The sequence below is a fragment of the Balaenoptera borealis genome (assembly GCF_965194805.1).
Source record: "Balaenoptera borealis genome assembly, chromosome: 1".
Classification (NCBI taxonomy): domain Eukaryota; kingdom Metazoa; phylum Chordata; class Mammalia; order Artiodactyla; family Balaenopteridae; genus Balaenoptera; species Balaenoptera borealis.
Window position 1 is genome coordinate 127,745,384 of NC_138860.1, and position 26,038 is coordinate 127,771,421.

At 39.5% G+C, this 26,038-nt stretch overlaps 1 protein-coding gene across 2 annotated transcripts in view; it reads right to left on the reverse strand.

Moving 5' to 3' along the window:
• Positions 1-916: 916 nt before the first annotated feature.
• Positions 917-26,038, reverse strand: part of ST6GALNAC3 (ST6 N-acetylgalactosaminide alpha-2,6-sialyltransferase 3) — a 553,138-nt gene continuing 528,016 nt past the window's right edge. For both annotated transcript variants that reach the window (XM_082355784.1, XM_082355783.1), the window contains 2 exons: positions 4,303-4,410; positions 917-3,239 (listed from right to left, as the gene is read on the reverse strand). In XM_082355784.1, coding sequence (XP_082211910.1) covers positions 3,053-3,239; positions 4,303-4,410 — 295 coding nt within the window. In that variant the 3' untranslated portion in view covers positions 917-3,052. The remainder of the gene's footprint in view (positions 3,240-4,302; positions 4,411-26,038) is intronic.

Below are 26,038 nucleotides of genomic sequence, written 5' to 3' on the forward strand. Positions count from 1 at the left end.
ATAATTAGTACTTATCACTAGGCTAACTTAGAAAGGATTCAAACATTCATTTTAAAACCCCTTTAAAATTTTCTTGCTTTTTATCAAGGATTCTGCAGAATTAAAAATAATGTTTACTTACTTTATTATTTTTAGCTTGCATATTTTTATGTTGATTTCAGAAAATTTCCATTTTCCATAGTCCATTTGCCTAGAGCCTTGGATGCTATTGAAATATTTTTATTTTTCACAGATATTACTTAACTTCTGGGATGTATACATATCAGTGATGAATGAGTTAAATTTTCCAGTGTTTAGGTGCTGGATGAAATCTCTTTCAGTTGCTAGAAAATGGACCAGGAATTTGCACTACAAAGGTCTCTCCTTGAATTGCTCCTTTACCATTCTCTTCTCTATCAGTAAATCTTAGATGGAAAATTTCTCAACATGGGAGAAATTAGACTTTATATTTCCACTTTAGGAAGCTGAGGGTAAAGAAGAACAGGAAATGGAACCAGAGAACATTAAGAATGCAGAGAAAAATAAGTCATGTGATTCTATCAAAATGATGATGACACTGGGAGTCATTCAATTAGGTCTCCACGTTAAGAATAATCTGGTTTTTGTTTCCCAATTTTAGAAAAAAAGAGATAAGAGACAACAATAAAAAGTGTAGAGTTGGGGTTTGGTTAAGGAAAAAAAGGGAAGGGAGGGAAGGGGAGGCCCCCCTTACCACTCCAAAGGAAACACTGCCTACCGTCATAGAGTGAGGGGTGCAGGGCTCTGCAAAAGTCTCCATCAGAGAGCGCGACAGTGAAGCAGGAGAGCAAGGATGTTTTCCAAAGTTTCTCATTAGTAAGGGTTAAAACAAATAGGGTTGGTCCTCCATTTACCAGGAAACTAAATAAATTACATTATGTCATTCCCTGAAACACTCTGATAACCAAGCTTCCTTTTTATTTAAAAGTGGAACTTCTGTATCACAACAGGGGGGAAAAACAGTCTGTATTACAATTTTGACATTTTCATCTGTTTATTTTTCTTTGAGTGGGCATTTCTATCCATCATTAGCTCACAAAAACTAGCAAACGTAGAACTGAAAATCACATAAGGAAGCAACAGAAGAATAACAACGATAATAGTTCCAACAATGGAAGTGGCACTTGGTCATTTTTATGGATGTGAATATTGAGGTATTAAAATGGCAGAAAAGAGCAGGAAAGAGGCTTTTGTCCAAGATGGACCATTTTAAAGGTAGCCTATCATGGGACTTAGCACTGGTGGAGACCTGGAAAGGGCTCCCAAGGTGAAATGCACCATCACTTCCAGCCTCCAAAACAGGCTGTAAGTTAAGCCCAGCTTTTGTCTTTTGAATCATTGGTAAGGATGTTTTTGGTCTATCAGCTACTCTCTCAGCAAATCAACCCTCTAATATTTAACGAGCAATGAATATATGGAGAACAAAGTAATCTTAAGATGGGGACGAGAAACTGTATTTCTTTGCTTTTATTTCTTCCTGTTTCTCTGCTACCTCGTCTTTTCCCCACCTAAATAGAGCCACGAAAAAAAAAATCAAAAGTACTTTTGTTCACAGGATTCCTAGTTTATGGCCAGGGCCATCCTTGGGATACTTTTTGCATAATCCTGATATAATACATTGTATTTGGCACTGAAATCAATTGGTTACTAGTCTACATAAACTCTATTCTATACAAATATTAGCAAGGGGAGCAGTCTGGAATATATCGTAGCAATTAACAAATTAGAGACCATCTGCTAATATGTCAGAATGCATAGGCAATAGCCTGATGGGGTGGTCACGGGCATCACATGGGACAGCATATGTGAAAGGACGCTACATGACAAAGCACTTTGGACATTAAGGTCATTATTATTGTTGTTATTATGGTATAGCAACTGATACAGTTTGGGGAAAATAAACCCCAAGAAGGCAAAAGCTCTGGTCAGATTAAATACAAGGAATCATTTCCTCTCCATGTCTAACAGTTGGCACTTGGCAATGATAATGAAATGTGTGGAGAGACACATCTTGGGCCTATAAAATAGAAATTTGAATATACAAATATATATTATGAAGTATGGTAGGATACAAATTGATGTAAAAATATGCTTTGCTTTCCCTGTTTCATGATTTTAAAAAGCATAAAATTTTGTGTTGTTGGATGTTGAAGCAGAGTTAGTAAACCCTTTTGGTTATGTTTTAAGAATGTTTTCACAGTCTATGTTACTACAGTGTTGGTATCTTACTTGTTAAATAGCTTTCTGAAATATTTAGCACTCAACCAAAAATAACTAAACATTAATACAGATCATTCTAGTAATATGTTTAGTTATATTTTGGGGGGTAGTAAGAATGGAGTGATGAGAGTAGAAATTAAAAAAGATTTGCTAGTTAGCCCATTTTGAATGAAGTGTTTGAGATAGTCAAGTAATCCTGGTGGGTAGGATGTCCATATCTTCCTTGTGAATTAGGAAATGGCCTGAGGCTTTAGCTGTAGGAGGTACTGTAGGAAGATGGTAAGTCAGGAAGAGATTCCTTTCCTGCCCACAGGCCAACTAGTTACTGTGGCAAGACCCTTGTACCCAGAAAGCATTTCTTGGGTCAGTGTTTGACAATCAACCATTCTTCAAGACGGTGGAGCTGCTCAGGTTCAACAGACAGCAGAGTCAATAACCTTGCCTCATGAGACCAAATCCCAGGGCTTGTGGAAGTTACTCACTGTCCAAGAATCCTGGGCAACTATCTTGAAGGATAATCTTCCCATTTCTTAGGTCACTCTTGTCATGTTACTGGCCTTTATTTCAATTCCAGTTAGATTATAAAGTGCAGTATGAAATGTTGAACCTTCAGAAAGAACGTAATGAGCACAACTACCCTCCACGAAGTCCCAAGTTCAAATTACTGGCGGAATCACCGTCCATATCTGAGAATGTACATAAACTTGATCATCACTGTTGTTGTCTTTATCTTCACCAGCATCAACATCATTAGCATCACAGTTGCAGTATCATGATCATGTCAAGTGGTGTGGCAAGGTCAGAAAAGCCAACATCAAGACACTGTCCAGTTTGGGTGTGTAAATATTATCCTGTGTTTCTTGGCCCATTTAGCAAACACTTTCTTTTCGGTGATAAACCTATGCCCCCCATAGGGGGCGTGTTCATGAAGAAAATATTCATCACATTCGTCTCTTCCTTGTTCATAGTAATGGTAGGGGACTTTCCTATATCCTTCTGTCCTAGAAAAGAAATAAAGAAAAGGAGAGAAAGACTGAGATGAAGAATGAAGTATTCATTTACAAGACTCCATTATGTGCCCAGTAAATGCATTTACTTGCAAACCCATGCATGATTCTTGTCCATGAACTCAGTTAAAAGCTATTATACATAAAAGCTTTTAGGAAGACATACCAGATCCTTAGTGCTTTAATAAATCAAATAAAATTTATATATCACACCAATTACATGCAAAAATATAGCTATCCTTTGAAGGAGGAAATGGTGTATAATGGAAACAAACTTTGGATAACCTGATTGCTCTTGCAGAGCTTGAAGAAGCTTAGTGATTTTTCAGAGTAAGATATTTGGTTCATCTGTGCTCCATTATGCTTATAGTTAGGGTAGAAATATTTGATTATGAAGATTGTGGCTTAGTTACCATTTTGACAATATGATTAAAACACTCTCTGAATTATATTGTGCCAATTGTTGGTAGGGAAATATATTTCATTACCTTCATGAAGCATGGAACGTTTGTTTTATTATCTACTTAGAAACTATCCCACCAGCAGGAATATACTGTGGATAAACATACCCATTTTAAATAAGGATCTGGCAGATTACTCACTTAGTAGTGAAATATAATTTCCAGGAATTCTCATTAAGGTATCAGCTTCTCTGAGGCTTCAGGACATTTTGTCCTTCAAGGTCAAATACAACCATTGAGTAGATAGCCATCTATCAACCATTAGAGCAGCAGAAATGACAAACCTGCTTTGCAAATTAAATAACCACTGAACTTGTTCTGTATTTCCAAGCCACAAGTCCCTGTTATGCCTCAGACTAAGGGAAAAATGTTCCTTCTGACATTTGACATTAGACTGTGGTAAATATCTTTCTTTTTTATCATCCCTAAAAGTCACAACTTGATGCACTGACAATAAAATGTTATGTCAGCAAAGAATGCTGGGAAATAATTGTTGCTTTATCTGTTTCTCGGATTTATGATATTAAAATGAATTGTGATATTTTGACAACATATCAGAATTGGAGATGCATAAAAATAATTTCCTGTGATCTTACTTGCAATAGGTGTCATTTATCATCCCGTAGACGTGAATGCCATAACAGGCATCCATGGCCAGAATGAAGGTAAACCACCCCGTGCTGAGATAAGAGCCAGACTGGACTCTGTAGGCGGAACAAAAACAAACAACGACAAACAAAACAAAACAACACAGAAGACATACACAGAGCAACAGCAAAGTGTGATGAGAAACGGGCAACATTTTATCAAAAACATAGCCCTTGTTATCAGGAAAAAACATAAGGAAGCTTGACAATCTGTCAAAGATACACACTTATTTCGAATTATCTCTGAATAATTTATAGGCATGCTCTCACTCTTAGTACCTTAAGCCTAGAAGCTACGTTGTCTGGAAGAGAAGCCAAATGGTGAATATCTGGAGTCAAATAACCCTGCTCCCTTTAGGTGAAAAATAATTTATTTGATTTCCCATAAGACACAAATTAGTACTGTAGATCAGAGGACAGGTTTTCTAAAGTTGCTTGGAGCCCTGATGGGAGCTGAGTGATAATGGTGTTATCTTACTTACCTGGACATGTCACTTTCTCTGAGGCTTGCTAAGTGAAAATTGGATGCGGTGCAGGTGAATGACTTGGTCTGTGAAAGCATCTGAAAAGTTTCCTTCACTGTTTTCCAGGCATCATGAGACGAAACTTTCCCTTTGTAAGACCTATCATACCAATCTCTTTAATACACTGTTACTGAACACCACACCTGCTCTGTGCCCCTCACTGTTGTAGATGCCGTGGATGCAGTAATTATCACAAAAACCAAGGCTTTTGTCTTCCTGCAGGCCAGCGGATTGGATCTGGAGGTGACTGTATTATAAAGGTTGATCAGGGAAGGCCTTTTTGATAACAGAAGCAAAGATCTGGGAAAAAAGGGGGTGGGAGAGGGTGAATGGGAAGAAACCGTGTAAGCCATACTGGAAAGGCAGCCTCACGTGGGTAGCCTTTCAACCCCCTCTTGGTCACATAAGAATGGGCCTTGGGCCCGGAACACTTCCTTACCAAGGAGTTCTCACAGCCTGTGCTGGACTTATCACCTTGTGTGTGAATATCTTTCTCTGTTTCACACTCAACCTGTACGCGTTTGCTTAAGTGTCATATGGCACATGGCTAACCTCACTGCTATATCCATCTCCTTTAAAAAGGGGATGGGGTCTTTTGTTCTGTGGCACAGGAGGGTTGCATGCAGGCCAAGAGCTTGTGTCAGCTGCTGGGAGGGACCTGCTGGCTGTGGGGGACCGATGCCCACTATTAGAGCTGACCTTCCTCTATCTCTTCTCTGTGTGAGGATAGCATTTTTCCATCCAGTGCTTGACTGTGTTGTGTTTTCTTTTGTGACTTCAATACCAAGATACGGTGGGCAGAAGTGTTTGGACTTCTACTCCTGGTGATAAGTGACAGATGCCCCTTGCTCAATAGACCGTATGAGAGAAGAGTGTCCCAGGAAGTGTTCCATCTCACAAATATGAGGAAGTGTGCTAGGTATGTTTAAGGAAGAGGTGGGAAGTACAGTAACTGAAGGGGGAGAGTAATTAGATAAGTGCTGATTGGAGGATTCTGTCAAGTTCCAGATGGTTCAAGGGAATATTTGATCTCCATATTTGTCTTTAGCCAAGACAACACAATCCATCCAAAACAGATGACTGCCTATCTGCTTAAAACTTTCCCCGTAGAGGCATCTGGGTCACCCAGGTTGTTCGGCAACTGTGTAGCACCACCGTCTTAAAAAGACTACGTTTCCTATCTTCCATCTAGATGTCTTGGTAAACTAGAACATGGCCGGCTCTTCTCCTCCAAACCAACACTTCACCACTGGTACAGCACTCCAGCCAGTAGCTGTTCCCACTGATGTCCAATATCCTTGCTGCAGTTCTCCAGGACCAAGCCATCAGTGTGCTACAATTAGGACCCTGAATCCTTTGATTCCTTTTTTTTAAACAGGCACCACGTGGTATCAAATCACTTAAAACAGGCAAGCATTTCAGACTCACAGTGGGGTTTGATAACTGGATTTTTAACCTTTATTTTCATCGACTTTGGTTGATTTGGAAGGAGAAACAGACCCAGAGCATTTATATCCACCCCCTCTGCCTATTTGTCACTGAGTCTGAAATGCCGCTATGTAAATTGACTTCCTTTGTATCTCCTGGTGTGTCTTCTAAATGGAAAACATTCCAGAAACAGGATCACATTAAGTTACACGCACTTTCCTCTGTGGTAGGAACACTAGCGGCAGCATGGGTTAGGAGCAGGTGCCAAATGGGTGGGAAGACATACCACAGGGAGGCGAAGACACAAAAGAGCAACTTGGCTTAGAATAGAATGGAACCTGCAGTCAATCCTGCGTTCTGGGGTCTGAGGAGGAGCAGCAAGGATGGGAACTGCTTAAAGCACCATCTGCTTAAAAAGTCATTTGAAAATTGGGAGAGATCAGAAGAACAGGGTCTTGACTAAAAGCTCCCAAATCGAAACTAGAACTTTTATCTATGTACTGATTTTTTCCAGTTATTATTCCTGCTGAATTGTATTTTTCCCCCTCTTCTTGCCTTTTCCTTCTACTTTTTCTACCTTCCAATCCTCTCTATCCTTCTTCATTACTAGGCTGACCAAGCACTAGTAGAGATCACTAAAAATTACAGCATCTATTTGCACATGATGAGAAAAGACAGGTCTCACATATTCACCCATTTACTCATTTTTTTCAACAAACATTCATTGTGATCCTATTATATGCCACTGACTCTGCTAGGAGCTGGTGACGAATATGAGATATTTTCTTAAAGAGCACATGGTCTAGTGGAGGGAGGCACACATGTTAACACAATTAGTCGCAATCAGTGTAACAAAGTGGAGTTTCAGAGTCAGTACCAAGTGCAGTACAGAACAGAAGTGAGGATGTCTGGTTTCCCATTCCAGCTGTGCCACTACTCAAATGTCAAGCTTTGGACAACTTATTTGGCCTCTTTGGGTCATCTTTGTTTCCTTGTCTCTAAAGTGAGGTAGTTCAACTAGTCCTATCTAAGGTTTCTTCTAATTTTAAAATCAAATGATTCTGCAGTCATCACTTTCAGTGGTCAATCTGTTTTATTCTTTAGCCATTTGGCAGTTCCATGTTCCATGTGTGTTGGATGGGTAATTAACAAGCATATTAATTGATCAGGTCACATTTAATGCACACTTGTGTGATGGGCATGCTCCTAAATGCCTGGGGTGTATATAGAAAGGGTATACAGTTTTACCTGGCAATGGTAGTGGCTACAGTCACTAAATTTTGGAGGGAGAAGCTCCATGTTTTCCTCTTTCACACGATTACTCATGGAAGGTGCTGGAATGGCTAAGACCAAAGGCACAGCCATAGCATTGAGGGTAAAGCTTAATTTGAGTGAGAAAAAAATCGAAATTAGGGCAAATTGTTTTTCTTTTTATGCGTTTTTCCAGGAGCCAGTCCCTCCACGGAGTTGCTGTCAAGGACCAAAATAATATTAGAGCCCCGGAATAAAGGGAGGATCGTTTGTGTGACATATGGACCCCTCCTCTGCAAAATAAGCTCCGCTGGCTCACTCTGATCCAGCCCAGATAGTCATGTCTGAGAGTTCAACAGCCAAGCTTTCAGAACAGAACCCCATAGGGTACAACTGTCCAAGTGATTTCTCTACATATTTATCTTCTCTTTACCACAGGAAAAGAGGGTCAGGTCAGGAATTTCAGGGTTTGGCAGATATCTGGTCAAAGATCTTTCCATTTCACCACCTAATAAGGAAATTTTTACATTTCTGATATTGATTACTTTTAAGCCTAACCTAATTTATTTCGTTTCTGGATAGACATCATAATAATTAGCTCAAAAGCTCTTCAAGCAAGCTGTGTTGCATTTGATTCAGACGGGGAGGTTCATACTGCCCAAGTGCCCTGTCCTACAAACAGCACTTAATTAGACAGTTGCATTTTTTTCCCTGGTGCCTCTGATATATTTGGGATGTGATATCATGTGAGGTTTCCTACCGATAATACTTGCTGGGGCAAGCAAAGTGGTTTCTTCTCAAAATACTCAGAGCTAATGTCCATATAACGATACTTGCAGTGGAATGATGGCAGCTGCTGAGTTAATACAGGAATTCTTCTGAATAAATGCCCTGATGATCTGGGTCCCTAAGGGAACTCACTGGCTTGGATGGCACTGTATCTGGGAATTCTTGTAGCTGCACCATTTCTAAACTCTCCTGCTGTGTGGGTGTACTAGAAAGGAGGAAGTATAAATTATATACCTTAGTAGACCTTTGAAAGTTCAATAAAAACAATAACAAAAAGACTTGAGCTGATGTACATGAAGTTGTTTATGCTTTTCAGCTTAGAGAGACCTAGTGATAACCATCAGATGCCTTACAAAATTCTAAAAGGGTCTCCTCTGGGACCAAATATTGTCTTGTAATTTGTCACTCATGCACGCAACACTATGTACCAGCTGGCCATCAGCCATGGCACTTTTTATACCTTCCACATTTGGGGATCGATAAAAACAATTATTGTCATCTACAAATAAACAATCAAGATTCCCATAGGGATGATAAGAGAAATTAAGCCCCTAATTCAGTACAATAGGAAAGCTTAAATTACTGCAGCAGAATAATGAGCCATGCAGGGGAAAATAAAGGCAGGAGTGTTGAAAAGAAGCTATCAATCATTTGTTTCCACCGGCCAAGCTTTGCATCCCACTGCTTCTTGGTAATCAAGATAGTTACCACTTGGAAACTACTTAAATTTACTTGCTCATCTCTTGGGAAAATGATGTTGTCAACACATTGATGTAGCACATGCTTGAAGGCATATCATTTAAAATATGATCGTTCATCTAGTTTATTACCAATAAAATATAAGCTACCATGCCCCTTGATGTTTACCCCTGTTCCTTGATGTCTAAAGGCCATCACGTGGCCACCGGGATTCGTTGTCTGTCATGCTGGCCTTATTTTTACCAGTCTCAATATTTGTGGCTGTCAGCATCCTTCATTCACCTGCACGCTTGCCTCTGAGCAGGCTCCCTCACCTTCTCCTTTCTGGAAACATATTAGGAAGCATTTTTTTTCCTATTGCCTGGCAAGCTGAAACTTTCTAGCGAGTGACATTTCCCTGTGGGATAATTTCAGGGGAGGAACTGAGGAAACAGAAATGGTTACTTTTCAAAAGAAAACTGAATTACATTGAACTTATTATCTATTCACAGGATGCTTTAATTATTGAGCACCACTAGCTCAATGACTTGGGTTCTGAACTCAAGAAGCTTATACTTTGATGGGCAAAATAATAGCACTTTCTCTATATTACGATTTTTTAATCTCGGCCTATTTTAAATGAGACAGTTCTCTGTTGTGGGGTATGTCCTGTGTAATAAGTTCTCTTTCACATTTCACCAGATTCCTCTCTGTTCCAAGCTCCCCTGAGCCCAAAGAGGGCAGTAGATTTCTTGACTCCCTGGTGTATAGTCTTTGGCTCAGGGGGGTTTGCCAGGGGGATGCCTCTGACCCCAAATCCAGGCTCTCCAGGCTCTCCTTATCTACAGTTCCCACTCTGGCTTCTCACTGTCCCACTGGCTTTCCTCACCAGCCAAGCATCTTACTTCCTTCTCCTTCTTGACAAGTCTATCTGAAGCCATTCAGGTTTGGTCAATACTGAATTATTATCTTACCTTTCAACACAGCCCTAGGAATCAGCAAATTCACTTGGCCCGAACCCAAAGGGCAGGTCGTAGCCTACAATGGGGGATGTACAATGAGGAAGGGAAACAAGTGTCAAGGAACAAGGATGAGGAGTCCCGTTGCCTCCATCTCTGTGCCTGCCTCTTCTTCATGGAATGGTTCCTTTGGGGGCCTTTGGTCCTACTGTTTCTAATTCATTTCTTCCATGAGCCAATGCAAACAAGGCCTGGGGCATTCCAAGTGAAAATTTCAAAAACATAATAATCATTTATTAAAGCCCAGAGACGATCCAGACCCTCCCAACAATGGAGGCTTATTGGACAGCACAATATTGGAAGCAGTTTCTGAAATCTGCTGTACTCAGGAGCAAAAAGAAAATTTTATAAAAGAATTAATCAACATTTCATGTCCTGTTTTAACACTATTGGATCTCAGTTCTCTCATCAATATACTACACTGGGAGGATAAATAAAAATAGAAAGTAAGTTTCCATATACCTTCCTAGGGAGACGGAATACCTGACAGGATACAGATTATTCAATTAAAAACATTCTTCCCCCATTTTTTTTCAAAAGCACATGGATAATGAAAGAATACATTTAAACAAAGAGACTGGCCAAGAAAAACAGCTGGTGATTATCAGTAGCACCTTGGGATTCAATCTAATATTGTGAACCAGTCTAATGAAAGCAGAGCTCAAAGTGTGGAAGCAATTTCAGCTGTCCTCAAGTCATATATTTTTGTATGTCATTCGACAGTCGGGAGCTATGGTAATACTCTGGAGTTTGCCCATTGTATTAACACCGTATATTTGTACTATCTGTCAATGGGACATGCCCAGCAAATCTTTAGGCAGCAACAACTTTCTGCAAATCAGGCGGCAGAACTCCCCATCTTGGCTTGAATCATTTGCAAATGGACATAAACTTTTCAAATGGATAAAAACATCATACTGTGGATGATTCCTAAGAGAATGCACCAAATGAAAGGAATCTAGGCCTGGAAAGTAATGAAAAATGGACCACGGGTAAATGGAGAAAGCCATAAATCTTAGAGGACTGTACTACCATCCCAATCCACTAATGCAAAACGCCTGTGCTAATCAGTAGGTGCTTGGACTGTAAATATAGCAAATAATTTTCTTGCCATAGAATCAACAGGACTCTATGACTAGTGATGAATGCAGTGAAATTGTACAAAAGGAGCATAATACGAAATGACTGTGTTCTTTTCAAAATGTACATTTAAAAGTAAAATGGTATAGCTCCCAAAGATATGATTTATGACTGCTGTAGAAATAGCAGATACCACTCACAAAGATTACTTTTTTCATTCACCTCAGAAATTAAAAGGTTATTTTGCTCTTACCCTTGGGCTTTAAAGCCCTCTCAACTGGAAAAGTTGATTTCTGGGATTTCATTCAATTTCTTAAATGAACAATGGAACCTCAGGAATGGCAAGGATGGATAGTGGAGATCTCTTTGGGCAACTTCATTAAGGCAGGACTGGTTCCATAACCATTCAGTATTGGCTGAATTGTATCCCCTCCAAATTCATATGTTTAAGCCCTAACCCCCCATTGTGATGGTGTATCGAGATGGGGCCTTTGGGAGGTAATTAGTCATGAAGGTAGGGCCCTACTGATGGGATTACTGCCCTTAAGTGAAGAGAAAGAGACACCAGAGCTCTCTCCTTTCATGCTATATGAGGACATAGCTAGAAGGCTACAAGCCAGAAGGAGAGTTCTCACCAGAAACTGACCATGTTGGCATCTTGATCTTGGACCACCAGCTTCCAAAACTATCTGAAAATGAATTTCTGTTGTTTAAGCCACCCAGTATATAGTATTTTGTTACAGCAGCCCAAGCAGACTAAGGCAATGGGTATTTCTCAGGGCCCTCCCCTGACAAACCTGACCTCCCACTGTATTTTCCAGGACTTCTCTTCCTGAACTCCCATGTCTAATCACATGGGTCCATTTATGACTCTTTAGCACATCTTGTATGTGTCAGCCTCTGTCTTTTTTTTCTCTTGACTTGTGTACATGTTCCTTCTTCCTGAAATGCTCTCCCCATGACTTCTCCTGTTTCTAATCTTATAAAGCTTTGATTCTTATAAAGCTTTGATTCTAATCTTATAAAGATTTGATTCCCTCGTCCTTTCAAGAAAGATTCGTTGAGTGCACTGTAGGTGTGAGGCAATGCGCCAGGCACTGGAAAGACCAAGTTGCCCCTGATGTCAAATCAGGGTCAAGGCAGGGAGACAGACTCGATGACTATTTTCAAAATTAGGGTTATCAAGGGGGTAATCCCCCTGTGAGTACTATGAGAGTACTGAGGGAAGAGCAACAGACACCGCTGGAGGGAATTGGGGAAGGAAGGAGTTGAGAGATGAGCTGCAGATTAAGGCTAAGGAAGAACACCAGGCAGGAAAAGGAGAAGGAGGAGAGCCTTTCAGGCAGAGGGAATGGGCTGTGAGGTTGCACTTGAGGTATGAGAGTAACAGGCATACAGGGCAGTTCTGGTCTGTCCTCTAATCTGGAAGAAACCTCAAAGCATCATCAGTGCTTAATTTCCATAATAAATTATTGGTTAGAGACAGGATGCATAAGTAACACTGACCTATTTTTCTTCCTTACATTATGTTTTGAAATATTAGAGATATCTTGATGTTCTGTATAGCTAGTTTTTTCAGCTGAAGGAAATTTATGGATCTGGAGAAAAGTATCTAGGGGAAAATTGGCAGAATTATATTTTTTCTTCCTCGTTAAATTCTTCATTAATTCAGAACTGAGAAAAGTGCTAACAATATATGACTAAGAATAAAAACAATTTAAAAATGTGTGAGGCTATTGGAGGTACCCAGTGGTGTTCATCTGGGTTATAAACTGAGTTACAAGGCAGGAGCAAACTCATCTAATCTCCACATAGTCTCCAAGCAGACTTCCTCAATACACACCTGAAGGCTCACAACCTGTTCCACTTAAAACGGAAACAGTTTTTACAAAACATTTCATTTACTGAGTTTGCTTTTTTTGTTTTGCTTTGTTTTTTTAATTGGAAATGAAAATGGATACCACTGCTGCTTTAAGGACATGAACCCTTTGAAATACCTTTCTGGTCTAGAAATGCTGAGCTAAATGACTTCCATAGTAACATCTCCTTTACCCAGTGAAGCTTCTGGGAGAAGGGATTTCACTATGTACACTAACACCTAGTCTCCACTCTGAGTAACTGTTGCCTTCCCTGGATCTCCGGTTTTCCTAAATGGCCCAGAATGTTGAGGACGTGAGGTATTATGGAGAGTCTGTGTGGGTTCTAGTTTCAGACCATTCAAGCTACCATAGAGGCCCTTGTCTCAACAACAATAGATTTTCTGTCAACTTTCCTGTGATAGATTGTATTGATCGTCCCCTCCTTGAACATGCCTTGCTCATGCGTCAGTAACTTTCCTGCCTTACGACTTTAGGCTTGGCCAAATGACTTACTTTGACCCATGGACCATAAGTAGAAGTGAACATTGAGACAGTTCTCAGTGGAGATTTTAAGAAGTGTCACATGGTTCCCATTTCTTACACGTCTTCCCTCCATCGTGAGAACAACACATCCCAGGTAGAGGGTGCGCCTTCAGCCTGGGTCCCGTGACGCAGATACGAGCCCAAAACTAGAGCCAAGTTCAGCTAAACCTAGCAGAGCTACAGCTCATCACAGACCTGTGAATAGTAACTAAATGTTCTTGTAAGCCACTGAGTTTTAGGGTTATTTGATACGCAGTGAAAAGCTAAGTAAACTTTTTTTTGATAAATAATAACTGCTATTATTTATGGAGCCTTTATATGTACTAGGCATTGTACCAAGAGCTGTACATAGGTCATTTTATTTAATTCTCACAACAACCCCATCCTATAGGGAGTATTAATATCCCCACTATACAAATGAAGGTTTGGGGAGATATAAAGTACTCGCCCAAAGACAGTCATATCAGAGAACTCAGGTTCTTGACTAAGTTCTTTCTTGGTTACCATCATTCTCAGTATTGCCTGAGGAGGTATCACATGTCTGATAGAGCAGTCATCAAAAGACCTCAATGCTTCTGGTTCTACTGTTAACTCTCTAGGCAATCTTGAACATGTTGCTTCTTCTAGGGCCACATTTTCTTTTTTTTTTTTGGTAGCAGAATAAGAGGATTGACCTAAGTAGGCTTAAGGTCTTTCATCACTAAAGTTCTGTAATTGTAGTCTAGCTGTATTTTTGGCACAGAGTTATTATCACCACTTTATAGATTTGTGTTTATAGCCTTACCATTCAAAACACTTTTTAGAATTTCAGCCATGGTCATGTTCAAACAATAGCTTTAGGCCACTGATGTAGATATGTACATCAACTTTAAAAAGAAATAAAGGGTATATATGTCAATCCCAATCTCCCAATCCATCCCACCCCCCTTCCCCCCTTGATATCCACATGTTTGTACTCTACGTCTGAGTCTCTATTTCTGCTTTGCAAGTAAGTTCATCTATACCATTTTTCTAGATTCCACATATACGTGTTAATATACGATATTTGTTTTTCTCTTTCTGATTTCACTCTGTATGACAGTTTCTATATATACACTGCTATGTATAAAATAGATAGCTAATGAGAACAGACTGTTTAGCACAGGGAGCTCTACTTAATGTACTGTGGTAACCTAAATGAGAAGGAAATCCAAGGAAGAGGGGATATACGTATACGTGTGGCTGATTCACTTTGCTGTACAACAGAAACTAACACGACATTGTAAAGCAACTATACTCTAATTAAAAAAAAAAAGAAATGAAAGGAGGAAAGGACAAAGGGAAGGAGGGAGGGAGGGAGGGAGGGAGGAAGGGGTAAGTCCTGAAAATAAAGATCAAGTTCCTAGATTTACTTCATTCCCCAGGCATGACTTCCTTTCAGCCCTTAGGTTCTGCAACCTTTTAATAAATTCTCCTCTTCGGCTTGTGTCAGCTGAAGGAAGCATCTGTTCCTTGCAACCAAAGATTTGAAGTTGGCTTGGTTGACCTCCAAGATCCTTTCTAACATAATGAGTCTATTTAATACTCTAGGTATAATTAGGGGCTTTGCTTCTACTGAATCCTTAATTCTTATGAACAATCACTATCTGATCTGATCCAAGTTCTATACTTAAGCTTAAATAAGTTGCTTCTTTCTAACTTACCCTTCAACTTATCTTGAAATCATGCCCTTCCTAAATTGATGTGGTCTTCAGTATTCTGAATGCTAATCATCTGTCTCCACGTAAGGCATAGGTGCCTGTTCCCTGCTAACCTGATAAAGGTAATTAAAGGAAGGTTTTGGCTTTCTCTCCTAGTTCTCTTATCAGCAATTCCCTCTGCATATACTTTCCTTAAGACTAAGGAGAAAAAAAAAAAGGAAAGATTGTAATCAGGTAGGAGAATATCTAAATAGATAAAAAGACTTTTTCCTGCTACTTTAAGCTTTTAGAAGAGAAAAGAAAGGACTCACTTTCCCTTAGCTTTTTGACTTAACTGGAAATTGAGTTAAACCAAGCTTTTCCTTTAGAAATAGTTCTAGCACAGAATCAGACTCAAACTTGGTTCTGACAAAAATGCTTTCTGAACCCTTGTTGACATACAGCATTATATTAGTTTCAGATGTACAACATAATGCTTGACATTTGTATGTGTATATTTTGAAATGATCACCACAATGTCTCGTTATCATTTGTCACCACACATAGTTTCAGAATTTAAAAAATAATTTTTAAACAACTGAAAAGGATTAAGCAGGATTTAACAAGGATTTAAGACAGAGACTTGAGGTGGTTTCACCCCGTTGAAGGAGAATTGGGTATCCAAGCTTGATGCTAAGGTCTCCAGTATCACTGGGATCATCATTAAACCAGATTCGTCCAGAGCCAAGCAACCAGCTACACATAAAACTGAAATTTAAAAAATACAAAGCAGCACTGACCTTCTTCTGATTAAGAAAGACCAATTTTGCTGCCACTTCCTGCCTATCTGAATCTATTATCGCTATTCTGAGTTACATGGCTCAATAAATCCTGAAATAAATTATTTTGAGGGGAATATTTATTTTCAATAGGAAAAGCTAAGCTGTACCCCCATCATCCCCGTCTATTAAAGTTGTTTTTATTTGGCTCACTAAAGATAATTCAATTAGAAGGATAATAATTCAATTAGAAGGATAATTCAATTAGAAAAGTTCAGAAGTAACAACTGACATATGGGTCTTCAGGGACTGAGAATTTTAGTCTCCAACTTAGAGAAGGAGGTTTTATTTGTCATTTTTCCAATAGGCTGAGATTCATTGACTACCTTATACACAATACCTTTGCCAAATTATAGGCTATCATCAATGTGTCAAACAGACACTTATCTAGTTCTTCTACGCCAGTACCAGCGGATTCCTAAGAGGGGCATCTGTCTGCTCCAGAACACCCGAATTCAGGTGACTTAGTGATGAAATCTTCCTTGAAACAGTCAAAGCTAATGGAGTCTCACCTATTAAACAAGCTGATTGTCCACTAAGGTAGAATGTTATTCCAATTTAATTCTGCCCAGGAATTTTAGTCCTAAGAAATCCATTGTTCTCTCTATTCTTGAGATGGGATAGGATTTGACAGCTATCCAGATATTCCAGTTGAGCTAGATTCCTTGCCTAGTGAAGCAAAGAATTTCTTTCATGGAGGTATGTCTTCCCATAGCCTCGATACACAGGTTGGCTGGCAATCTGGGGAAAGGACCTGTGTGTTTGTTGCTTACAGTAAATCTGTACCTGCGAAGTCCTTCTGTGCACACCCTCCCCATACCAAAACTTCTCCTGTACTAGGTCCTTTTATCTAAAGGCGATCTTTCTGATCAGAGAAAAGGTAACGGCAATAATTCCATTCTTCCAATCAGAAGAGATAACTTTCATGTGACTCTGGAATTCTTCTAGCCCAGTAATTATTTTTCTTATTGAAGTATAGTTGATATACAATATTGTGTTAGTTTCAGGTGTACAGCATAGTGATTCAGTATTTTTGCAAATTATATATATTCCATTATACAATGATTATTACAAGGTGATTACAAGATAATGGATATAATCCCCTGTGCAATAGAGTATATCATTGTTGCTTATTTATTTTATATACAGTAGTTTGTATCTATTAATCCCTTACCCCTAATTTGCCCCTCCCCCCTTCCCTCTCCCCTTTGGTAATTAAAAATTTGTTTTCTATGTCTGTGAGTCAGTTTCTGTTTTGTATATACATTAAGCCCAGTAATATTGTTGATCCAGAGTAGACAAAATTTCATAAAGTGGGAACTAGAACACAGAGCAAAAGCAATATATCTTAGAAGATGCCAGGAGAAATGCAGAATAGAACTTAGAAAATTCCTCTTATCTGAGAGCATCTGACTGAAACGTGAGAATGTTGTTATCTCCACAGATTTTCCTACATTGCAACAGTCACAAAATGTCAGAAATCTCCACGCCTAGCTATAAAAATGAGAAGGACACAGGAAAACAGTTGAGAAGATCCTCCGCCTTGCATATTTGCTTTCACCAGCTGGTGATAACAGTTTATGCCCATGTTTCTGACTAAAGGGGCTGCAAAGAAGTGATGAGAAGAGCTACTGAACTCTGAAGGCTGTTGAACAGCAGCAGCAGATGAACAGAATTGCTCCTGTTTTTGGAGCCCACGGATTGGTTTCCCTTCATTCCTCCTCTCTTCCCCTTACCTCTGCTTAGCCTTAAGTGTCCATAATCACGCCAAGAGGATGAAAAGAAATACATAGTTGTTTTTTTGTAGAGGGGAAATATGAGGCATGAAATTTTGTGAAAGCTTCACCCCAAAATAAGAAAGTAGGTTGAAGGAAGCTGCCTTCCTTCCTTATGAACCAGTTACAGGGAACTGGTGAGTGATGCCGACCAGCTCCCTCCCCATCTTTGCAGCCACAATCCTTGTGCTCCTAGGCTGAATATTCTAGACCCTTCCATCATTTTTCCACTCTGGAAAAACTCTTTACTGTCGTCAGAGGCCCAAATCTCTGACGTGATGATTGTGATTCCACAATCCTATTCCTTCTCCCAGGGGCATCCTTTCTTCCTATGCAGTACTCGGATCCCACTCTTTACACCCAGAGCCCTGGCTCCACTTCCCAGCCACAGCCCTGATCCCACCCTCCCTAGAGGCATTGTTTCCATCCTCTGCACCTTTTCCCAAGCTCCATTTACCACCACTGCTACTGATAATGGATTCTGATTTTATTGTCCTGGGAGTAGAGTCTGGGTATTCATACTTAATAAAAATTAAAAAAAAAAAAAAGGTTTCCTGGGTGATTATAACGCGATGTGTGTAGCCAGGGTTGAAAATCACTGCTATAAATGCTTGTTAGGTTTGAGGATTCTCTTAGAAGTTGAGTTCCACTTTATTATGAATTAAATTAGCTTTTGAGGATTGGCCTGAGAATCTAACCACTGTTTTAAAATTTGTTTCTTTAGGAAAATATGTCCCAACTTATAAATAGCTGACTTGCAAACTGACTGGAAGCTTGGCAGTGAAGGAATGCTGGTAAGCAAAGGAATCCTGACTTTTTTTGAAAAGTTTGTTTATTTATTTAATTAAAGCATAATTGATTAGTATAGTTGATTTACAATATTACATTAATTTCAGGTGTACAGCATGGTGATTCAATATTTTATAGATTATACTCCATTTAAACTTATTACAAAATAATGGCTGTATTTCCCATGCTGTACAATCCATCCTTGTTGCTTATGTATTTTATACACAGTAGTTTGTATCTCTTAATCTCATACCCCTGTCTTGCTCCTCCCCTCTTCCCTCTCCCCGCTAGTAACCACTCCTTTGTTTTCCATATCTGTAAGTTTGCTTCTGTTTTTTTAGATACACTCATTTGTTTTATTTTTTAGATTCCACATATAAATGATAACATACAGTATTTGTCTTTCTGTGTCTGAGTTACTTCACTAAGCTTAATACCCTCCAGGTCTATCCATGTTGTTGCAAATGGCAAAATTTCATTCTTTTTTATGGGTTGAATAATATTCCATTGTGTGTATATAAATGTATCCCATCTTAATAACTATGTCTGGCACACATTAGGCACTCAATTTGTCCAACTTAGTTGAATAATTTTTGGAATGCAGGCTGTTCCTAAGGAAGAAATTGCTAACATTTTTCCCCCAAGGAATTTTAAACAGTTTACCAATGTTTTCTCATTGATGATGTAACAGAGGTACTTACTGATATATCTAAGGATATACCACATGTCAGAGATACAACCAAAATCACCATGCAAAATTTGGTAAACCTCACATGTACCCCTTGTATCCATTTACCTCCAGAATCAGGTTTTCCCCCAGCTTTACTGAGATATTAATGACACATAACATATGAAAGTTTAAGGTATACAACGTAATGATTAGGTACATGTACCCACTGCACCACAATAAGGTTAGCTAACATTTCCATCCCTTCATGCTATTACAACTTGTGTGTGTGTGCACACATATGTGTGTGTGTGTTGATAACATTTAAGAATTATTCTCTCAAAATTTTTCAGGTATATAATACAGTATTGTTAATTATAGTCACCATGCTGTGCATTAGATCCCCAGCTCTTAATTAACTTATAGTTGAGATAGAATCAAATTTTAAAATCCTTTTTTTAGTCAGTTGACCCATAGCTCAGCCAAAATTCCAATTTCATCTATCAGGATTGAAATGTGCTCTGTATTTTTTATAAATAACAAATCATAGCACAGCGGTGGCCATATATGGCATGCCAAAGAAAAGAGAATAAACAAAGATGGGGCTCCAAAAGGTGGGAAGATGTGTTTTTGTAATTTATTGGACCCACAGTAGATATATCAGCATCAAGAGGTGTATTCACTGTTAAATTCCTGAAATCATGTGGTAAAATATCAATTTACCTAAGTTAATTTCAGTCTTTTGAATTTTTCACTGCAAAGCAAACTCTCAGAAAATTAAGTGTCATTTGTACCTTCCTGAAGTTATAAAGCGCATGCTTAATGGAATCTCGTGAATGTCTTAGGTCATTCTACAGGCACATGGAAGACTCTTTCCTCCCTGCTTTTGGCTGCCATCATGCACCCCTCCTGCCACTGTTGCCTCCAGTTTTGCAATCAACAAAGTCCAGAAAGTGACATTTGCATACCGGCCCCGTAGGAAAGCTTCCTCAGTCTTCCTGTCAGCACAGAGCTCAGTCAATTATGTTCGGCCTCAGAAGTGCCGTTTTATTTATCAGAAGGCCACTTTCCAGTTTTTCAGTGGCTCTGGACCTGCCACTTCTTCGAGCAACCCTGACTGTAAGAGCATTTGCCATTCACCTCGGGCTGCGCTTGTAGCTAGCAATCATCCAGAACTAGTGTGCTGCTAACAGGATTGATGCATGAGAGACAGTGCCCAGCCTTATTGAGAAGCCTTTCTAAAACAAGCTTGCAGCTGCTGATTTGCACATTGCAAGAGAAGAAAACCTAAGTGCTTGCAACTGTGGTGCTGTGAGTACTGTTTCCTTCCATTCATAGTTCGAGAATTAATGGTGATATTAACGCAGCCAAGAAAGATGTCAGATAGTAGATGGCTCCAGCTCCTGAATTACCTTGTTTAATTTATTGTTTGGATGATGGCTCCATGATTCTCCAGGATATATACATCACCCTCGCCTCTGCCCTCTTCCTCATCTTTCGTGTCCCATTAGTTACTGGGTTGTGTTAACTCTTCACGTTAGCTCTCACATCGGTTTCTTTGTATCCCTCTACTACTTTAAAACCCTGGGTAACAAGGTGGCTTGGGTGTAGGCTTCAGATTGGTACAGTCACCCATGGTGGCACATCTATGACATCTGTGTACACATTTAACAGAAGGGAGTGACGTGGTGGCTGGGCTGGCGGCAACAGTGTATGTGAGTCCAGTCTCAGGGAGCCACCACCAACACCCAAGACGTCCCTTCACAATCTTGGCATTTTCCTTAAAATCACAAAAAAAATAGGAAGCGGAGACGGTGGTAAAGTTTTTAAAAAGGGAAACACTTAAGCATTGCTATGAAGAAAGATATGTTTTCCGATCTCCCTACCCAATAATTTTCTAGTCACAGGTGACTTTATTGTGGAAACAGCCTCTCTGTATTTCCTGGTGAGGTGTTGAAACTGAAAAAGCACAAGCTGGGCAAGACACAGAATCAATATTCTTTGATTCAGTTTCCGATCTTCACTGTGGCACTGTCCCCCATCATCTCTTTCAAGAAGGCAGTGCAAAGGAAAATCAGATTTTTCTCTAATCAAGGGTAAGGAATGATTTCTAGCTTTGTGATAATCAAGGAGTTTCAAAGAATTCAGTGTTGGTTAAAATATTATAGCCATTCAAGTCCTGATTTCATATTGCCACATACCACCCAAAACTTCTTTTGATTATTATCAGTTTTTCCTTTGTACACCAATACAAAAGTAACAGTATTTAATAAGCATGTTCAACATAGGCCTAGCACTATTAAGTGGGAGGATCTTTGAGTGAATGAATGGATGAATTAGTTTCTCCCAACAAGTCACCTAGACAAATGTGCTTCTGTGAAGAGCGGGATGGAGCACGGAGGGGAAGGAACCACTTTTCTATTGATAACCATTATTTTCCCCCTAACACACATATTTCCTTTCTTGACATTACAGAGGAAAACTCAGGGATACGTGATCCTAGCAGTTTCTTTTTGTCTTAAAAGAAATACATACAGGATTTGGTTCAAGAGTTACATCTCGTGCAATTTGTGTTTTAGACAAAGGTCTGTTATTTTTATTTTTAGGCTACCCGGCATGTGAAAATAGAAGGAGAAAAAACTGGTAACTTACTAGCTTATTTAGAAAGAATCATTTTGAATATTAAGTTCTCTTGAATATGCTGAAATATCTGAAACGATTATTGTACCTTGAAAGTACTGAGGGAAAGAAAACTGAAATTTAAAGATTCAGTGCTAAGAAATACACCAACTAATGAAGCATTAAAAAGCAATATATATTTAGCACCTAAGGAGTTATTTAATACATATATATATATATATATATATATATATATATATATATATAAACCTGGAGAAAAGGATTCATTTCTCTCAATTTAATTTATGCCCCACATTGTTTCAGGAACACATCGGTTGCATAAAAACAGGGGAAGACAACACGTGTGCATTTATTTAACGAGCACTGTGCAGCTACTCAACAAACACCAAGCACAGCAAGGTGCCTGCCATGAGCCTGGCCCTGCACCGCTAAGATATTTTGCTTTTTGATGTTGAGTAATTCTTGTATCAAAAAGGAAAACACGGGCTTCCCTGGTGGCGCAGTGGTTGAGAATCTGCCTGCCAATGCAGGGGACACGGGCTCGAGCCCTGGTCTGGGAGGATCCCACATGCCACGGAGCAACTGGGCCCGTGAGCCACAACTACTGAGCATGCGCGTCTGGAGCCTGTGCTCCCAACAAGAGAGGCCGCGATAGTGAGAGGCCCGCGCACCATGATGAAGAGTGGCCCCCGCTTGCCGCAACTAGAGAAAGCCCTCGCGCAGAAACGAAGACCCAACACAGCCAAAAATTAATTAATTAATTAAAAAAAAAAAAAAGGAAAACACATAAACATCTTTGTGTGCTTTTATGCCCAAACCCTTAGAAGAGCCATGAAGTATTTTGTCTACAATAATATGGCATTTCTCTGAATAAAGAGTTCTATGGCTTGGGGAGGAACTGGTCTCAAAAGTGGCCCTAAAACCCCATTCTCCCCTTACGGACCATGAATGTCCAACATTGTCCCAACAGTGCTTCAAAGGAAGTATTTTTAAAAATCAGATCGATAATTTTTGACCCTCTTCTTGGGATCCTAGACCCTCACAATTCACCCTGCTCTGTTTCCACTCTCCCTCCAGGCCTTTGTCCTTGTCTTCTCACTTTGTTCCCAGCATCAGGGACAATGTGCTCATGGAGAAGTTTGACTCCCTTGTCCGGGATTCTATCATTTCCTGCTTCCCTGACCTACCTTTGATGCCCCCCTGTTCTGTGGTGAACTGGAGTGACAAGACAAGGAGTTATTGCTTCTAAGCAGAGGACGCTATCTGAACCGTTAACCCTCCTGAGTAAAGAGCAATCATGTTTACTCACAGTGAGGAAACATGGAGACACTTGGAGCCTCATCAGTAAAGAAAACAGAGCTAACGGGGGATTCTACAAGCTCACTGACAACCAGTTGGTGCTGTGTTTGGGTTCATCTCTCTTTTGGCTATTTTATAGAAAATATTTCAAATTAAGAAAATAAAATCCTATGATAAACAAATGGGACCTAATGAAACTTAAAAGCTTTTGCACAGCAAAGGAAACCATAAACAAGACCAAAAGACAACCCTCAGAATGGGAGAAAATATTTGCAAATGAAGCAACTGACAAAGGATTAATCTCCAAAACATACAAGCAACTCATGCAGCTCAATATCAAAAAATCAAACAACCCAATCCAAAACTGGGCAGAAGACCTAAATAGACATTTCTCCAAAGAAGATATACAGATTGCCAACAAACACATGAAAGAATGCTCAACATCATTAATCATTAGAGAAATGCAAATCAAAATTACAATGAGATATCATCTCACACTGGTCAGGATGGCCATCATCAAAAAGTCTACAAACAATAAATGCTGGAGAGGGTGTGGAGAAAAGGGAACCCTCTTGCACTGTTGGTGGGAATGTAAATTGATACAGCCACTATGGAGAACAGTATGGAGGTTCCTTAAAAAACCAAAAATAGAACTACCATATGATCCAGCAATCCCACTACTGGGCATACACCCTGAGAAAACCATAGTTCAAAAAGAGTCATGTACCACAATGTTCATTGCAGCTCTATTTACAATAGCCAGGACATGGAAGCAACCTAAGTGTCCATCGACAGATGAATGAATAAAGAAGATATGGCACATATATACAATGGAATATTACTCAGCCATAAAAAGGAACAAAATTGAGTTATTTGTAGTGAGGTGGATGGACCTAGAGACTGTCATACAGAGTGAAGTAAGTTAGAAAGAGAAAAACAAATACCGTATGCTAACACATATATATGGAATCTAAAAAAAAAAAAAAGGTTCTGAAGAACCTAGGGGCAGGATAGGAATAAAGACACAGACGTAGAGAATGGACTTGAGGACGTGGGGAGGGGGAAGGGTAAGCTGGGATGAACTGAGAGAGTGGCATGGACATATATAAACTACCAAATGTAAAATAGATAGCTAGTGGGAAGCAGCCGCATAGCACAGGGAGATCAGCTCGATGCTTTGTGACCACCTAGAGGTGTGGGATAGGGAGGGTGGGAGAGAGACACAAGAGGGAGGGGATATGGGGATATATGTATATGTATAGCTGATTCACTTTGTTATACAGCAGAAACTAACACACCGTTGTAAAGCAATTATACTCCAATAAAGATGTTAAAAAAATTGCTTTTTAAAAATGATTTTGAAAAGGCAAACACTGAATAAAATGGTCACAGGTGCACACGGTCGCACCTTTCCAGCTCGCGAACTTTGTTCTGTCTGACAAATGTTCCTTCTTGGTGAGCTCTCCTCTGACCACCCTGTATCAACAGCAAATTGGCCACTCTTCACCCCTAGTCCCCTCACCCAGCTTCATTTTCCTCCACAGCACTTATCACTACCTGACAAATACCAGTAGAGATTTGTTTACTCTTTCTCCTCCCATTTGACTGAAAATTACATGAGTGTCACTTATTTGGTTAATTTCTGTTTTCCCAGGATCTAGAGTAATACTTGTCATATAGTAGGGGCTCAATAAGAATTTGTTGATTGAGTGAATAAATACCATTTAGTCTCTTCTATTTACTTAAGTATTTCCTAAATTCACTGGATGTTTTGACTCATTTATTTTATATGTAACTGTCTTTTTCATTCATATCAGTATGTTCATGCCTTAGGTCCATGTACTTAGGGCTACCTCATTGGCTTCGGCTAGACTTTCTCTTTTACAATGAAACTGTACTTTATATGAAGTAGGACACTGAAGTTTTAGGTACAAACCACAGTTTAACTGAAATCCATCACAGGCCTATGAAAGTTCCCATCTGTGTTGACTGATTGGCTCATCTCAATGTATCAGAAGATTCCTATAAGCGAGGTAGTTTAAGAGGCATTGTTACCTAGCAGCAAGCTGGCTGTCAGGGATAATTAGGCAAATGTTATGCTTGGCTGGGGAAGTCATGGAACCATATAAGATACAACATTGCTGAGTCTGCACCAGAGCTGTAGGTCACAGCTGTACAGCTTGTCCCCTAAACAAGGGCACAGGGCCAGGAAGGAGGCTGGGGGCATGTGGGGCCTGAAATCAGCCTTTATTCTGCTTTCCAAGACTTATGCTTTGGTTCTGGCTGCATAAGCCCAGGGAAAGGGATGACTTTCAGTAATCCCTCATCTAGATGGGACACCTTTCTCTTCTGTTATGAAGGGATATGATAGCATTGGGCCTGACCATACTGGAGACTTTCCTTAGTAAATTAAGTTCTAGTTCAGAAGGAAGAGAAAAAAGGAAATCATCAGAGATTCCACAGATAGAACATTTGTTGCCAAAAAAAAGAAAAAAAAAAAAAAGGTCCTGGGAAGAGCTTCTACTAATTAGCAGTTAGGGGAGCAAAATGCCTTGTTTTAATAAATCCCAATAAGCTTACCTAAAAAAAAATTTTTTTAAAACAAAGAGACTTAATTGAATAGGTTCTAAGAACCTGCTCCACAGTTTGTTACTCCAAAGCCTGAGGCCAAATAAGAGATCTAAAGCCCCTTCCTGTCCGTGGCATTCCCTTATAAAATCTGATTACAAAACCTGTTTAGCTTTTTATAACATTAAATCATTGACTAAAAAATAAAGAAATAAAAATAAAAACAAGGGGACCAAAGTGAGCACAGTCCTGGAAACATGACCTTAAAAAAGACTCTGA